General features: G+C 40.5%; 1 protein-coding gene across 4 annotated transcripts in view; it reads right to left on the reverse strand.

Moving 5' to 3' along the window:
- LOC138531625 (nectin-1-like) overlaps nucleotides 1-18,296 on the reverse strand; it is a 176,547-nt gene that overhangs the window by 81,530 nt on the left and 76,721 nt on the right. For all 4 annotated transcript variants that reach the window (XM_069640999.1, XM_069641000.1, XM_069641002.1 and 1 more), the window contains exon 3: nucleotides 1,132-1,449. In XM_069640999.1, coding sequence (XP_069497100.1) covers nucleotides 1,132-1,449 — 318 coding nt within the window. The remainder of the gene's footprint in view (nucleotides 1-1,131; nucleotides 1,450-18,296) is intronic.

Genomic DNA, 18,296 nt, shown 5'->3' on the forward strand with positions numbered 1-18,296 from the left:
CGTACATTTCTGTTCTTTGCAACAAAAGTACTCATCGAATTTCCACCAAAAGCACGCTTTCTGACCGAAGCCCTACCTCCTGCCACAAATTTGGTGATAATCCGTCCAGCCCTTCGGGCTGTAGCCATGCGCAAAGTTTTTGCCAATTCAATTATGGAAAAAACAAATGGAACACCCCACCTATAACTTTGCCCCCCACTGCACGAAACCTCACCCAACTTGGCGAAAAGAATTCAGAGCCGGCCATATACTTTTTTTGCCAAGTTTGGTGATGATTCCTCCAGGGGGAGCGAAGTTATAAGCCACTGAAAAAGTGCTTTTCCTATGAGTTTATCAACTTAACCATAACTATGCGGCCACTACTGCGGTCCATTTAATATATTTACCACAGTGTGCAGCGTACACCTGAAGCAGCACGTTTGTGTGTATTGCGCAAGCATGGTAATCTAAGCTGGGCCAGAGTGCGGCGCAACCCGTGATTTGTTGCCGATATGGGGGAGGCCCTCAGCATGGCTCGCATTTTGTGTTACGCTACTGGTTACAGAGGGGAGTGATTCTTTGCAGATTTTATACTTACACTGAGCAAAATGCGAATATATTATTCAGTATAAATAATCACTGACCAATGTGCAGTGTTCTTCTCACATGGGGTGCAGTATCTGTACATAATCCAGGCAGTGTGTTTCTCGCACCAAGTACAGTATCAGTACTTACCTGTGTGCTCTTCTCATGCTTGGGGCACTAGCTGAACTTACACTGACCAGTGTTCAAGTATGTTTGGGTCCAATGTCTGTATCTATCTTTTGCACAGTTCTTCTCATACTGGGCACAGTTTCTTTACTTACACAGGCTCAGGTACTTGTACTTTTACGGGACACTTCTCTTCTCACACTGGTTACAGTGCCTATATTTATAATGTTATTTGTTTTTATGCTTACAGCTGTATTTGCAATATGCAGTGTGCTTTGCATATCTGGGGCAGTATTTGTTCTTACTTTTGGCCGTGCTTATTTTGTACTGGCTGCAGTATCCGTACTCACACTGGAAGGTGCACCTTTGGTTACTGTATGCAGTATCTGCTCTTACCTTGGGCTGCGCTATTCTCACATCAGATGCAGTACCTTCACTCACCTTGGTCTGTGCTGTTGCCACACGTTATAATCAGGACAACTGGAATGTGTTCTTTACTTTCTGAGATCGTGGACTTGATGACACATGTGGCTGTCTGATTATTTGCTTGAACAGCTGGTTTCATCCAGAGGCGGCTCTGCACAGTGACGGTGCCATCAGTGTCATTAATCTCTTCGGTGGTGGCCTCAAAGAAAAGATCTGACAGCCATGAGATGTGCCATGGCGGATGTCCATTTGCTGAGATGCATACTGCCACCAAAGCCATCTCTGCTTTGCTCTGTAAAGCAGGCACTGCGTGCGCACTGTTGTTTGGTTTCACTGGAGAGGAAACGAGAACATGGGATGTAAGGTAAGAAGTTGGAAGGATAGTGACATCATGCAAGAGGACTATGGATAACATTAGCAAAAGAAAAAAGAAAAGAAGGACATTGGCAAAGAGCTTCAGATGTGATGACAATTACCGTAAGAAGATGGAAAAGAGTGCCTTAACCATTAGTTTATGTATGGGTTACATGTTCAAGATATATTACTGCAGGTGACCTCAAGCAAAGGGAGAGGACATTTTTGATGTCATCTGTGATGTCAAGGGTGTTAGTCTTATGAGTTCATGGTGGTGACGCGAGTTATGGTTTCTTTGCTTACCATAACTGGCGACTTTCATTTTTTTCCCGGTTTTACTTGTAACAATAATATAGATAGATTGTTATTAGTCCAAAGTAACTATAATGTCCCTTTAACAAACATTTTGCACTAAACTTCATAGGTTTTTGTTACAGCAACTGTACCAAAATGTCCCTTTAACAATGTTTTTTCACTGCCTTTGATAGGTTTTTACTAGCGCAACTTAACCATAAGGTCCCTTTAACAAAGTTTTGTTCACTGAATTTGATAGGTATTTAATAGAGCAACTTCACCATAACGACCCTTTAACAAAGTTGTTTCACTGAATTTCATAGGTTTTTACCAGGATAACCTTAGTTTGCATAGATGTACCATACAATATACTGAACGCCCTGGCACCATGCTAATGGTTGCAAGGGCTGCGGACTATGCGACTGTCCGTGGACAAATCGTGCAATTCGCGAGGGTGGGGACAGACATTTCCACCAGAGTAGCACATTTTCCCTTTGGTGGTGCCTCTGAAAAGAGCCTTTTTTGTTTTATTTAAAGATGCTTCTACAAAACTCCTTTTATTTCCTTTTTTGGGGAGGGGTTTCTTTTTTGTTCTTATTGCCTCACATCAACCTCTGCAAAGCATCACATACATTCTGAAAAAAACGAGCATTTCCAAGAATGGACAACGAAACATCATCTGAAGTAAAATAGTGCACACTGTGGGAGTCAACGTTCTCATTAAAAAGAAAACAGACATCTTACCACCTCACAGAACTGCACCCATGTCTCTATTAACAAGACACCTTCCAGCATTTTGCTTGGGATTAAAAATACTGGGGTTGTGCCACTGTGTTTTGGAAAGTATTCCAGAAAAAAACTCCTTTGCAGTAGGAAACAGCAGCATCACTTCTTGCACCAACTTCTTCAAGATTGGAACCAAACTCACAACATTAATGTACCCTAAATGCTCTCCTCCACAGTGCAGTACCAAAACATCAGGACCACCAAAAGTAGCCATATCTCTGCAGAAAGTAAGCAATGCCTGCAAATCACGGCCAGGCACAAAGTACCAGAAAACCTGCAGGCCTGGAAAACCAAGATCTCCAGAAACACCACTTGCCTCAGCATACTTCTGTAGATAATGCACAAAAGAATCTCCCACTATGCACACAGTATAGTCTCTGCCTCTCTCAACACCAGCCATCTTCACTACACAGCAAACCCAGAAATAAAAAAAAAGTATAATCCTCCTTTCTTGTAAAGTACACCCTTAACACTTGATTCGCTAATCCCCACAGTACACTCCCATTTCCATGCCAGGCATGCAGAAAAGCCCCAGATGTGGCAAGTGCGATCCGCCAACTACTGCGGTATCCGCAAACCCCATAGCACAAGGGCAGCTGTTTTTCCCTTTCCACTTGACTCTTTGCACCACTCCCTCATTGGCTACTGTTAAGCAGTCACACACCCATCCACCAATCACATCTAAGAACTCTACATCTAACTCTATGACCACAGTTCAGCACTTTAGATCTACTTTTCATCACTCTAAGTACACATCTACTGTGATTGCAAAGCACCTCCAGCAAAAACTACTGTAAAACTCTCTAAGATTTCTGGTTCCAGATTCATCCACATCTGCATCCATCAACACAAACTACAGGTATGCATATATGTTATAGACTACATGACCAACTCTTTCACAAATCCATTTGAACAGAGTACCTGCCACTTACCCTGTACAACCTACTCAATATGCATACCATACATGCCAACATTCAGAGGGACCTTTCATCTGCTAAATAGGGAAACATAATTTTTTCCCTTTGGAATGAATTGGGGCTGAAATTATTTTAGGCGGGAGAATGTGAAAAAAAGCGAATGTTTTTACAGAAAAATCGGAAGTCTCCCACCTAAATCGGGTGGGTTGCCATGTATGGCATACTGTCATTTGTCTCATCTCTTACCATCAACTCCCACTTACATTATTGTGTGCTTTCAAAGTTTTCTTTTACCCATATCACCCATTGTAATGTGTAAACTATTATTCTCTTATTTCCTTCTATCATTTTTACAACCACTTCCCCCACTAACACACCTGCTATGAAATGCCTAGAATGCACACAGAAAAGGAAAACTACATGTATTTTACAAAAGCACTCGCTGACACTGAAATCATTTGCAAAAAGCAAAACAATCAAACGAGGGAATGTTAGCAATGTTTGCAAGACGAAGCACATGTGCGTAGCCATGTAAAGAGAGTGGCACTTACAAATAAGACAGCAAGCCTTTGGGTGAACACCAGACGCAAGTCAATAACACGCATTAGCTCCATGGACACAACCAACCTCACTGTTTATGTATGCATAGGTGAAAAAATATGCACCATCCAGTTTACGTATAAAAGCAAAAACCTTTTGTAGTACTGCTTAGTGTCTACATTTCCAGATACAGCGATTGAAATGATAAGGAAGTCCCTGTAATATCAGAAACTACCCGCCACAGTGAAGCAGAATAGGGCACTAAGCACAATAGCCATAGCTGCCCTGCTTTACTTTTTTAAAATATTTTCATTAACACGTGTGTTGCTGCAGTTTGCAATTCAACTTTCATATTCATATACGGGTCGCACCTAAAAGGTTTGTGGAAGTCACTGTCAGCTATGCTCCCCCAACCGTTCCACTCTCTCCTATAATGGGGTGTTACAGGGACCATGTAAATAGCCACCTTCATTCTACACACCCATCCTGGAAGATGTTCTATGTGCCCTGTCTTGCTTTGACGCCCTGTGGCCAACCTAGACCGCAATCTGTTTTCCCGGCCTCGTATAGGCGCAACCTACAGTACCTTCTACTTGGGCTCTGTATACGCACTCTACCTCGTGTTCCTTATACCATACCTGGCCAGTGCTAAGTACGTCCTTTGTGACCTGCGTTATTTGTGTTTGCCCAGCCTCGATTCGCATTTATGGACTCTCAAAGTTGGTATATCAACCATGATCAGATTGCATGATTTGCCCAGGATTACACACTTTGTTTAACTAGCAAAAGCAGTAGTTTGTCCCAGACGAACATGTAAGAACAGGACCACATATCTTCACAGATATACTTCATATCAGTATGTGCTAATGTTTGGGAGGCAAACGGGTAAATAATAGGGTTTATAGAAAATCACATAATGCAATCATTTGAAAGTATATACATTGTTGTATACATTGGTATAGAAACAGGTTGAAGGAAAAAAATGTGGTCATGCATTCATTTTGGCATTCCGAATAGATGTTTTCCCGTGTAAAGCACGAGAACTCTATAGTGTAGTATATGAATGGACACCTTATTATTAATATGTAACAACAATATACTGTGTGCACACTTCTTTAATTGCATCTGTGATGTTTAATAATATTTCACGTGTGTGGGGTAAGAACAAAGGCACCTGTAATAAAGTCAACTGTACATAAACAAGTTATTGTCTGGAAAGGGCGCCATTGTGCATGTAATGCATACTCATGTTGCTCAACATAGTTGTATGAACAATTATGTAGTGTAAGGTTAGTCCATTGTCAGGTGATCCTTTTTTGATGTTGTATGTGTTTTTTCCAAGTCATTTCTATAAACAAAGCCTTAGTAAATATGTACATCAAGTGAACCTTAAAATATATGGGAGTCAACTGCTAAAATAACCCACATTTTAAATGTGTAATGCAAAGCAACTATCGTATTTCACTCCCTAACCGAACTATTTGTTCTACAGGAAACCATTCGAATCTGAAATTGTGTTATATCACTCCCTAATGTGAAAGAAGGAGTACGAATTACACCAGATGGAACTGCAAACATTGCAGCTCACTTCTAGTACACTACCAAATCTACATTGTCCTTCAGAACCATTCTGCAAAGGTGGCCATCCTAGATAGAATGCATATGAAAAAGGGTTACGATCGAGAAACGTATGGTTATAGAAAGTTACCCAAAGAAACAGTCGAATAAAAATGCACTCTGTATACATATTTGTTGATGCCATATACCACTATCACAGTGTTTGCATGCATGGCTGTATTACGTTGCAGTGGTTGTGGCCAGGGCCTAGACACTTGGGTGCATGGCCGATGGCCTACAGCCTCCAGCCAGGCAACCAAGCATCTAGGCCCGGCCACAGCCATTGTAACGTAATACAGCCATGCATACAAACATATGCCCATTTACCACAACCCACAAACATAACATAGAACCACCAGCCCTACCCACTTCAGTTCACATACTATTGTACTACTTCCAACCAAACCACAACATCTTCCGATCATACCTATGCACCCAAGACGTTGTTAAGTGCTCGCAACCAATACATCATAATACATCAAACTACTCAGGCATCTGGACAGTGGCCACAACCCAAACACATAACCCATCCACCAGAAACCTATCCACTTCTGAACACACAACATTGGAACACTTCACCGAGTGGACACACTCCAGACCTGTTGACTCCATCATCTCCAGCCATGCATCCAAAACTGTAGTACGTGCTCACAATAAAAACACCAACACACCCATGCAACCAACACTTTATACACAGTTCACAGACCATACACACAAACCAACAACCTAAAACCTACCCGATACCAATATCTTCATATCATCTGCAATCCACCCCCGTTCCCCAATTAAGCCTGCCTGCAGTCACCACAAAAAGTGCTCACCTCAGGACCCATGCTACCCTAACGAAAGCTGCCTGCAGTCACCACAGAAGCTACTCGCAAGAGCAGCTGCCCGCAAACTGCCATATTATTCACAGACACCGCCCGCACATCACCGTCTTCTTCCATCTACACAAATACAACATATGAACCATTTTCACTCCTCCACACTTTCCAGCCTCTCTTCCCACCAAAACATGCCGCAAAGCATATTTTCGAGCCCCTTTCACCACCGCACTATCCTCAGATACAACATGGCGGGTGGTACAGAAAATGATGGCGCACATCGCGCTTCCCTCCAGCCAACCACTGGGCGAGTCCTATGTCTGGTAACATTACGCTGACTTCCGGGCCAATCGGAGTTATGACCGCGGAGCGAACAGGGAAATGGGACCACAGAGTGGAGCCAGATATCGCTCATTTTTTGTGACCTACATTTTACCCGTCTTTAAAAAAACTACTGAGCGGATTTTCACCAAATTTGCAAAAGCACGCTTTCAGGACCAAGCCGACACTCCTGACGCAAATTTGGTGAAAAATCCATCCAGCGGTTTGGCCTCTATGCGTGCGCCAAGTTTTTCTCCATGTAGCCTATGGAGAAAAAAAAGTTTTGGGACCCCCACAATAACTTCACCCCCCCTGCACATAACCTCACCAAACCGAATTCAGAACAAGCTATCTACTTTTTTTGCAAAGTTTGATGAGGATTCGTCCATGGGGAGCAAAGTTATAAGCCTTCCAAAAAGTGGTCTTCCTACGTGTTGAGCAACTTAAACATAACTACACGGCCGCTACCGCTATATTATCCGCTAGCGGCTAATATATATCTACAAATGTTCATTGGGAAAACTGAGTTATCTTTGGTTTAGCAGAGCATTCAAATACGATAATCTATCCTCTTGACAACACACATATTTATGTATAATCCAAAAACATAATTTATAATCCTTAGTCCAATTCAAACAACATTAGACAATTCACAACCAAAAATCTTAGAGATGTTTGTTCGCCATTATATAAGGTATTCCACAACGTTTCTGGAGTCACGAGTCGATATTCACCAAAATAATGATAAAAATAGTATTTCCTATCCTCCGAGTGTGCTGGGCGACCAATCAACAAGTGCTTTATAGTTTCTGGCTGTTCTGATTTCAAGCAAAATCTGCAGATGTTCATGTCTTTAGGGATAATTTTTTGTGTTGCTAGAACATCTTTAGTGTGCCATAAATTAAGCCGAAATCTCATAAATGAATCCATATGTATTGGGGCCAGAAATCTGATTAAGTATGAATCAGGCATTTGCAATTTTTTAACTAGGGATTTGTGTTCTTGTGAATGCGTACATTTTAGACACTCTTCTCTGGTGCCAATCTAGTCCTGCTGCCATATTTTAACTTTTGCTCTGGTCAGATTAACTTTTACGAGGTCTTTGGATACATCCGCCAGAAGCATAAACACTTGTATTATTGTTCTCCACACTCTCATCATTTTAAGTGTTGTCACCTTTTTATATTTAGATAATATATCCAGTACAGAGTCAGGTTTACAAGGCGTTATACATTTCCTGTGCAGGCCACACATCTTCCACATTTACATACTATATATGGATAGTAATCCTAACTCATACCTCAAAATGCACATAGAGACACTTTTGGGAAGTTTCAAGATTCTTTTCCCAAAAAAGCCTTCCATCTATAAACAAAAACTTTCACGGCGCTAAGTTTGTGAGTCTGGCCTTATATAACTATAGGGACGACTTTCTGCTTATAAAATGTAAGCAACGGTAGTAGGGAGAATTTGCATTTTTTGGCATGAAGAAGAGTCGCCTGAGCATCAGCCGTCCTCATCTTCCTTTGTATCTCGAAGAGATATGGTTGGTCAGATACATGGTTATTGATATTAAGCCCCCAGTATTTATATTCATGTACTACTTCTAATGGGGCTTTTTGGAGTAGCCATCTAAATCAATTTGTTTTAATAACTTGGCCCAGGCACTTATCATGAGCTTAGATTTTTCTAGGTTTAAGGATAGCAGATTTTCCTCTATATATTTGCCAAGTTGTACTAGAAGCAATTGTAATACCTTGGGCGTTTTAGCCAACTAAACTAAATCATCATCATAAAACAACCAGGGGATCGCATGCAACCCTAACCCTGGGGAGTCAGAAATAATGGCCATGAAAAACTGCTTCATATCAGTAATGAAAACATTGAAAAGTGTTGATGCCAAAATATAGTCCTTTTTAAGCCCTCTGTAAGTTGGTATCAAGGCTGATAACTAGCCAATCACAGACAGCCATATCTGAATGGATGTGTTTGAATGAAACTGCTATCCAATGTTGTAGATGAGGCAGGCAGGCAGCCTTAGCAAGTTTGTTCCTGAGCTGTTCCCTTGATACTGAGTCAAACGCGGTTTAAAAATCAATAAAAGCCAGGTAAACTGGCTGTTTCATTTCCCATTCATGGAGTTTAATGGCATGTAGCGTGTGTAAGTTAATAGATGTTCCCAGCCCTGACATGAAACCCATTTGAAAATGATCTTGCATATCCATCTTTAATACCCACCAGGCGAGGGGCTTGCCCAGCACATCCAGAAGCGCCACTGGTCTATAATTCTCGGGGCACTGGTGATCCCCCTTTTTATATATCGGCATGATGACCAATTTACACCATGAAGGTGGTATCTGGCGTGTGTAAATTACTTGTGAGAAGATGACAATTAGGATTTTGGCCCATGCTTCAGGACGTAAAAAAATAAAAGACCAGGTCCTGTTGATTTAAGTGGCTATCAGTATGCCCCAGTATTATTTGCTATCGTAGAGGTCCTGACCATGGAGTTACAGCATTTAAAGAGCCATAATAGTGTATCCGGGTCTCTTCAGGCACTGCATTTATCTGCAGTGGTGTCTGTACAATAATGGTAGCTTTATTTAATAAGCCCCATATCAACGCCAAGCTTTTAGAAGTTAAGGCCTGAGGCATAACTTGAGCATCAGCTTAAATCATCAGCACTTTCCTCGCATTTAACCAGTTTGTATACTTGGTTTTAATTTTCTTCAGCCCTTCGGTTTTGAGTTCCACTGACAAGGTATTCAAAGCACGCTTTTGAGATCTATAACTGGTTTTCATATTATGTAGCTCTTGATCATAGCTATGCCTATGTCTTTTCTTAGGTTTTAGAGAATGTCGACTAGTCAAATTAAATGTCTGCAGGGCTGCTACATAAAGACCATCCGTTTACATAAGCTCAGGAGGAAGTATTATCAGCCGTATATCTCAATTGTTGTCTCTATTTATATAATAAATCAGGCGTCCATCTAAAACGAGTACCACCATTTGAAATGGCAAGTTGCTGAGTGTATATTTGGGGCAACTCCCTCACACTTGCAACATGCCATGACCATAAGAGGGATCATAACTCGAGAACGCTGTGCATCTGGGGCACAACCTGAAAACTATCCATCAAGGAAAACAAGTTACGGTCAACGGATTCATAGTCAATAAGGGCTGCTTGACTGCCTCTTTGCCACGTATGATGTGGTGGAATCTCATCAGACATGGAACTGTTAACCATTACAAGTTGCCTATCTTCCATCAGGGACCTCCAACCTCTTGCCACTTTTGATGGTTTAACGCCAATTGGCGGAAGACACTTGATATTAAGATCGCCTACAATGATCGTGTGATTTACAGACAAATCAGTGGCGATCAAATCTAACAATGATTCAAAATCTTGTATGAATTTATCATCCTTAATGGCTACATGATTCCAATAGATATTTATACAAGTGATTGTAACAGTAGGAGACTGAATTCTGACTAGTTTCAAAAACATATTGGCGAAGCCCACGGTTGGATTTGTAAGCCTGAAGAATCCCTAACCGCCACCAACAGGCCAGCCATTGGTCTTCCTCTCTTAAGGGCCTGCGCTGGGATCAGGGACAAGGTATGCTTGTCCCATACCGGTGGAGTCGTAAGCCAAATTTCTTGTAATGCTTTTATGTCATAGCAATTCAAGGGATTAAGAACTGTCGTAGTGAGATGCTTGAGGCCTCTGGTGTTCTTGGAGGCGAGTCTGCAGTTCAGACTATCATCCCCCACGGATTATTCATTTGAATATTTCTGAGGCAAATGAGTGGTTGAAGGATCCACTAACCGCGTATCTTGTAGCACGCTTTGCGAGCAAGTTGTTTTCAGTGATGTTAACGGCCACTGGCTGTTGGAATTAGGAGTATTTCTATAGGTCAAGTCTTCTACTTTGGCAACTACATGTGTTAGTTGTTGAGATAACAAGAAGCCTTGATTGAATAGGTCTTCACGCTCCTGCCAGATTATATTCCTGACGACTCCTGAACTCATCCACAATTTAAAAACAGAGGCAACATGTTCTTGAATAAATTCAACCTGCGCAATGTCACTAGAACATATATCTTGAAGCAAAGGTATATCCCCCATTATGTATAGTACGCTAGTCCTATTTAAATCGTACAAGGGAAAGACACCACCTCTACATTGCAGAATGAGATTATGATGAGTATTGTGATCACAATTACCATGTTCCACCTTGCCACCATTGGTTGCAACTGGAGGCAGGGAATCCAGACTGCGTCCCAGAAGTTCATCATTTGGCCTCTGCATTTCAGCGCTTCTTGGGCCCATAGGCCTTCTGTTTGAATCTCTCATGGGTTCCAAATCTTTAGGAGACTGATTCTTATCCGACCGGGACATAAAAAGGGCAATTGGCTTCCCTATTTCTTCGCGTCTTTGTTCTAAGGTGTAAAATTTAGCATTTTTACTTTGGACAGAACTAGTGAAAGGGATCGTGGCATCTTTTGCAATATCATCCTGATTTAGTAGTGGTTGTGAAGAGTTTTGATTATTTTGTATTTTTTGGACTTCATGAATCAAGTTGTCCAACGGCTCGTGTGAGAGCGCCGTTGCAGAACTAAGTGGCACCTTGCTATTTAGATTACTAAATTGTGCAGCTTTTTTATTTCATGCAAAATTTGCATATTTTTTCGAGACAGCCAGGCCAGCTACTTGTACACTCTTCTTAGGCAGTGTGAGAGAGTGAATAAAGAAGCGAGCATTTGCCTTAGCTTACGGCGGTCACCTGTTTAATATTCTTGCTTTTTTGAAGTGAGTACCCAGAAGTCGCTGTCTTGGTTTTTTCTTGTTTAGAAAATATAGTAAAAGCCGGTTTTATACTCAATTTTTGAGGAGGGACTATGTTCTCTAACTGCAACAGTTTACTTTGTCCATGCACTTCTTCATTTGGATTTTTCCGACTTTTGCTAGGGATGTGTTCTTTCATGTTAGTAGCTCGTGATGTTGCTCCCTTTGCTACATGTAAATTACAAGATTTAGACGTGTAAGTTATGATCTGATCGTTTGGCCATCTCTTCTAAGTTCGGGAAGGTCCTGAGAGTCCATTGAGGTACTAGCATCAATGTTACCTTGGAGTTTTAAGTTATTCTGGATGAGTTGTTGCATCGTGTTATTTTTTTCACTTAGTTTTGTATCAAGTTTTTCATATAGCTGTGATAAAGAAAATAAAGCAGTATTCATCGCCTGTAGAGTGATCTCTGCAAGAGGTAGGGAGCTCTCTACTCACGGATCCGAATAGAGCTGACACTGCTCCTTCCTCTTTCGTGGGGTTGGTTGTGTAAACGAAATAGACAAAGCCGACGACTCATGTGCGGAGTTCGAAAACATCACAGGGGATTGTGAAAGTTGACGCAGTGAAGTTATGGATGTTGTTTAGTTAACATTTTCATGCCGATAAGCGAAGTTGATGATATATATATATCCCCGTGACTGAGGGCTGGACAGCACAGATATAGGCGACTTTAATATCGATTGTGACGTATTTGAAGTGTTATGAATTTGCACTATAGTATTAGTCTGCTCTACTACTATTGGTTATAACGGTGGAGGCCCTCAGGTTCCACTTTAGGCAAAAAACCTGTCTCCAGTAAAGAGTCAGGAGGTGTACACAGATATACCAGCACTTATGTCTGCACTCACCCTGCACTTGCCACCAGCTGGCCGTTCTTATTTATTTTATGTTATTATTTATTATCCCATGTACTGCACTCCCCCCCCCCTGCACTTTTCTTTTCCCCCTTCCCTTGCACTTTCGCAATCTGAATGACACCTGGCCTAATAAGAACGTTGTCTGTCTTCCCTCTGTCCCCCCCCCCCCTCCCTTGCCTGGTCACGCCTTGAAACACTTGTGTATAGGCGCGTTATAAATGTCATATCATATCATATTGCTGAGACCGTAGTAAGCACATTACAAACCTCACCTTCTTCCCGCAGGTAGTTTATTCTCGACGACTTTTGACTTATTAACTCAATTATTGGGCTTGGGGAAGCTGTACCGGGATAGAATTTCCGAATGTTATTTGGGAGGGACATTGCTCTCGCTCGGGTAGATGAGTCTGCACTTCGAGCCAAATTCAAAGTATGTGTAATACGCTTAGGTGTATTTTTCGCGTCTGTTATTAGCTCAGTAAGGTCTTTCGCTGGCAGCATTGCTGACGTCAATGTGTAGAGCGCTGACATGCACTCGGAAAGATTATTCTACTGAAACACAACCACACATAAAAACAAACACTCAATTCAGTAGTTACCCTCTAGCCCTTGCAGCAGCCCAGAAAACAGCGAAACAGCACTTTGGTAGCACTTTGTGAACGCGCGCACCCATGCTTTTAGGTGCTTCAAGGAAAAGGGAAAAAACTAGCATTTCCAAGAATGGACAACGAAACGTCATCTGAAGTAAAATAGTGCACACTGTGGGTCCAGAGGGTTCCCCAACTAAAACTAAAAAAGAAATGAATACTATCAGAGGGAAATATAATAAATACGTCCAAAGCAGTATTCTATCGCATTCAATTTTCATGGGTGATTGAAGTCCATGAAAGTGCTGGTAAATGTCGTACCAGCACAAATGTTCTTGAGAGCGTGGAAGTCAGGAAGAAGCACAAACAAGCGAAACAGCACTTTGGAAGCACTTTGTGAATGTTGACATTATAACAGTATACCTTCCCATGATGCATAGACCTCCGCCCAAGAGGAAAAGCAGTATGTCAGCTGACTACAAGGAACCGTGTGTATATATTATATGTTTTTTATTTTTTTATTATTTTATTGATTTGGCTGAATTTCATTCAACCTTTCAAAAATGTTCACTTACATAGAAAACTTTTATGATATAGATATAAACGGAGTATACATATATCCAACATTACATAGATATTAACAAATTTAAAATTATGCTGTTAAAAACCTTGTTTCAAAAAGGGTTATGGAGTAAAATGTTACAGTCCAAGAGATTTAAGATGACATCATATAAAATTATCCTAAAGAGTTTAAAATCTAATTTTAGACAAAATTCCAATTAATGACTACTATTTTAAAAACGTAGGACTGCATATTAGAAAATAAAACAGTTTCTAAAAATGATATACTAGTGTCATTTTGCTTCATACCAGAATACATCTGAGCCTTAGGTACACATTTCCATCCTATATAAAATGTTGATCACATGATTGTCATTTGTTTAGTTCAACAGTGATTCCAAATAACAAACTGTGGCTATCATGACCGACTTCTAATTGTACTCAAAATCATATGCCAGGCATCACTTATTGTTAAAGAAAGTTAGGTGTTAAATAGACCTTTAAAATAAACATTGCGCCTTGAGACTAGTGCTGGACACTCCCCTACCAGATGCTGAATTGTTTCCCTTTGAGCTTTTTCTTTACAAAATCGGCAAATATTCCATTCTATGGGAATGATACAGCGCCTGGCTAATATGTCATTTGTCTGCCACGAATGCTGTCTAAATCTTATGTATTCACTTGTAAAGTAAGGTGACTGACATTTGAGTAAATAATCAGACATAGTGGGTGATGTTTTGTGTCCAAATAGTGTGGGATTAAAATCTATGTAAGAGTTGCATTTGGCTTGTGTGCATATCCAATCATACTAATATAGTTTGTTTTTGGCTCGTACGGGATTTTCAATCAAACGCTCAATTGAAATGTCAGCATCGGCCAAAGCATTTCATATAAATGTTCGCCATTTTCTTGGAAAGTCATGAGTGGACGTCAATTAATATACAGCCAGTATACATAAAATGTTGTTTGAATTTTTCCCTAGAAGACATTTTTTAAGCAGACAACACAATTTCCATAAATAGTTGACATACAATGAAAGAGCTCCTAGTTCGAAACAAACCAGGGCAATCGGAGTACATTTGGTTAAATTTAAAATCTTTCGGCAAAAGCGAGCTTCCAGTTTATCCCAAAATGATTGCTCTCTAGGTAACTTTGTGGCAGAACCATAAGTTGTAATGGCCACAACTTTTTTTTGACAATTTGTCATCACATGGCTACAAGTAAATTTACTGAATTTATATAATAGCGCTTTGGCTTGAGATGTATGAGTTGTTAGTTTAGACTCTAGGCTAAGTAAATACAGTTTATCATTTGGTTGGTCATTCACGATAACTCCTAAATATTTATATTGGTGGACTATTGATAGTTTACTGTCTTGCAGTGTCCAGGAGAAAGCCCTTGAATTGTGTCTTGTTGTTTTTACACATTCTAGAATTTGTGTCTTTTCTAGATTAATAATCATATTATTCTTTTGTGCAAAGGTAGCCAGTTTATCTAACAGCTTTTGCAGACCTCTTGGTGTTTGTGATAATAACACAAGGTCATCTGCGTATAGTAACCAGAGAATATGTTGTGTTCCTAATTTAGGAGCATCTGAAGTGATTTCTACAAAACTTTCTCCCATGAATAAATTAAATAGGTTGAATAAAGTTGAGGCCAATATGCAGCCTTGCTTGAGTCCTCATTTCATCGAGAAGGAAGTTGTAAGTAATCCTTCAATAGTCATCCTAATTTGCATCAATGTGTCTGAATATAAAAGGTTAATTAAGGTTATTAGAGATGTTGGGCACTGATAAAATTGGAGTTTCTTTCTTAATAGCAGTCGATCAATGGAGTCAAAAGCAATGCAGAAATCCACAAAAGTCAGGTATAACGGTTGCTTTTGGGCGATACAGAGGGTCTTGATTGTATTTAAGGTTATTATATTTATTGATCTGCCCAAACCAGTGACACATCCTATCAGGAATGGATCTCTTTTGTTAGCAATTAATGACCAGGCCTACAAATCTCAGAGTACTATGCAGGTAAAAATCTTCCCAGGCGCGCCCAGAAGGGCGATCAACCTATAATTTGTTGGATCTTGCTGATCGCCCTTCTTGAACACTGGAAGGATGATTGAGTGCTGCCATGATCTAGGTATCAGTTGTATACGATTAATGTGAGAAAATAAATTGAACAAAATCGTTGCCCAAGATGGTTTTAACATATCATTTGATAGTCCATCAGGCATTTGATGATGAAAAATAAAATGTCCTCTCTGTTAAATTCTAAATAAAAGAGCCCTCTCTGATAAGAGTTATTGTGATTTTCTAAAATATCAGGTAAGGCATATAGTTCCGAAAAATGAGTTATCCATTGTTGCTCGCTGACACCATTGATTTGGACAGCTAATTGAGGTGCAACTGTCACTCTATTCATCAGAACCCAAATTTGTGCTGAGTTTTTGTTATGCATCATCCCCAGCATCGCTTCACCGTCATTCTGAAATGTTTCAGATTTTTGCGCTCCAATCCACTTTTTATACCTTGTTTTAAATTTTTTCAGTGCCATCCATCTCAAATTTAATAGTAGCTGCAACACCAGTCTCTTTTCATGTCTAGACAGTGTTTTCCTTTCTTTTATAATGGGATCAAATACATGAGACATTTTAAATATTCTTTTATTATTGGTATCATGGGTTCGATACAGCTGTAGCAAGTCATAATAGTCCGTAACTTGATTCATAGAGTAAGAGGATGAGTTCTGAAATGCTGTATTCAAGGATTCATTAAATGTAATTTATAATCCTTCTGACCAACATAATCTATTGTGAGTGTTATTAATGGCTAATGGTCCTTGAAATTTATTGTGGATAGTAGTGTTTGTCTGTCCTTCTGCATTCCAATTTAAAAGTTAGCATTTCATGATCACTTTGGTTAGAAGAGACTATTTGGAACTGAGAGGCGACACAAAATAAACTTGGATCAACTTAGACCTAGTCAATAATGGCACTAGAATCACCCCTTTTCCAAGTTTTTTGCGGAGGCACATCATTTGGTAAAGCACCATTTAACATGATTACATTTCTTGATTTAGTAATGTGATTCCATTGCAAAAGCCTTTGAGTACATTGAGCTGGTGTTTTACCTAAGCAGTGCAAATTTAAATCACCTGCTAATATAGTGTGTGAGATGCCAGGCTCCAAATTGATTGTATCCAATAACTTATTAATGTCTTTAAAACATTGTTCACCTGTTATACCAACGGGATTCCAATAAATATTGATTACTGTATAGGTGATTTCATGGATGGACAGTTTAATTAACTTCATATATAAATTTGGAGTAATCCAACACTGAGTGCTCTGGGGGGAATGGGATAGGGCAGGGGAGATGAGGAGGCCATCGGGGTAGTGGGGGAGCAGGCATACATGAGGGGTGCATTTGGTGAGGGGCTGGGAGGGCAGGGAAGCACTATTTGCATTATTGCAGATAATCGCTGGTATAATGACTACAAATAACCGAGGGCATAACCAAGGGTATCTGTATTTCATTGTAATGTACCAGTGGTTATAGAAAAACGAACGAATTGTATCTATTTTCACAGCTACAGTGACATCCGGGTTGAAGAAGCAGCACTGGCCAGTGGCCTAGTAGGGTTTTAAACAGCTAAAGGCCTGGTAGTGTTGTAAAATACAAAGTGGGCATGGCGAAAAGCTGTGGCCAGTGGCCTGTTAGTGTGAAAAAAATAGAGAGTAGGCACTAGTGCTAAAATTAATTTAGAGTGGACACTGCCAAAGGCCATGGCCACTAGCCATCGCTAAAGGCCTTGCCTAGTGAGCAGGGAGAAATTGATAAAAATACAGTGGGCATGGCAGAAGGCCATGGTTAGTGGTCCATTAGTGTTTTAAAATATACAATGGGCACGGCCAAAGGCCAGGGCTGAAGCCCATGACCAGTGGCGTCGAAGTATATTCAGCTTTTCCCACTGGCCATGGCTGAAGGCCATAACCAGCTGTGCTGAAAAATATACAGTGGGCATGACTGAAGGCCATGGACAGTGGTGCTGAAAATTATATGGCCGTGGCCACCGGCCATGGCCTCTAGCGCCGAAAAATGTACAGTCTGCCTAAAAAAAGATGATATAAGAAAACCCTTGAAATTCAAGGGAAAACTTTAGTTCATGTGCAGTCAAGGTGAGCAAACATAATGTAACAAATCCCTAAGAAATTGAGCGGACTGGTAAACTCAGGATCGACTTAACTGGGTGCATTCCCGTTACAAAGCCCAAGAGCACATATATATTATAAGAGAAGGAATTCACATTGCCATCAAAATGGCATTATGGGGGATATGGCATTATGGTGGAGATCAATGTGAACACAACGAGTAGAGCCAGTCCTGAGTTTCCCAATGGGCTGAATTTCAAGGATTTTGCTGCGTTAAGTTGACTCACCTCAACTACACTTCAACTAAAGTTTTTTTCGTTTAATATATCTATACAGAATGCGTGCAATGCCAAGCATTTAACAATCACATAAAATAGGCAACGTTGTACAGCATTTATATATGTTGTTCTCTGCGACCCCACACAGTGGCATGCCTGCCACCACATTCAACCGCCACACCCAACTCACAATCACATTACAAAGTGTAGAGAAACCAAAAGAAAGCCTACGGTCTTGAAAATGG

The sequence above is a fragment of the Ambystoma mexicanum genome, chromosome 1q, assembly GCF_040938575.1.
Source record: "Ambystoma mexicanum isolate Mex_15411 chromosome 1q, UKY_AmexF1_1, whole genome shotgun sequence".
Taxonomy (NCBI): domain Eukaryota; kingdom Metazoa; phylum Chordata; class Amphibia; order Caudata; family Ambystomatidae; genus Ambystoma; species Ambystoma mexicanum.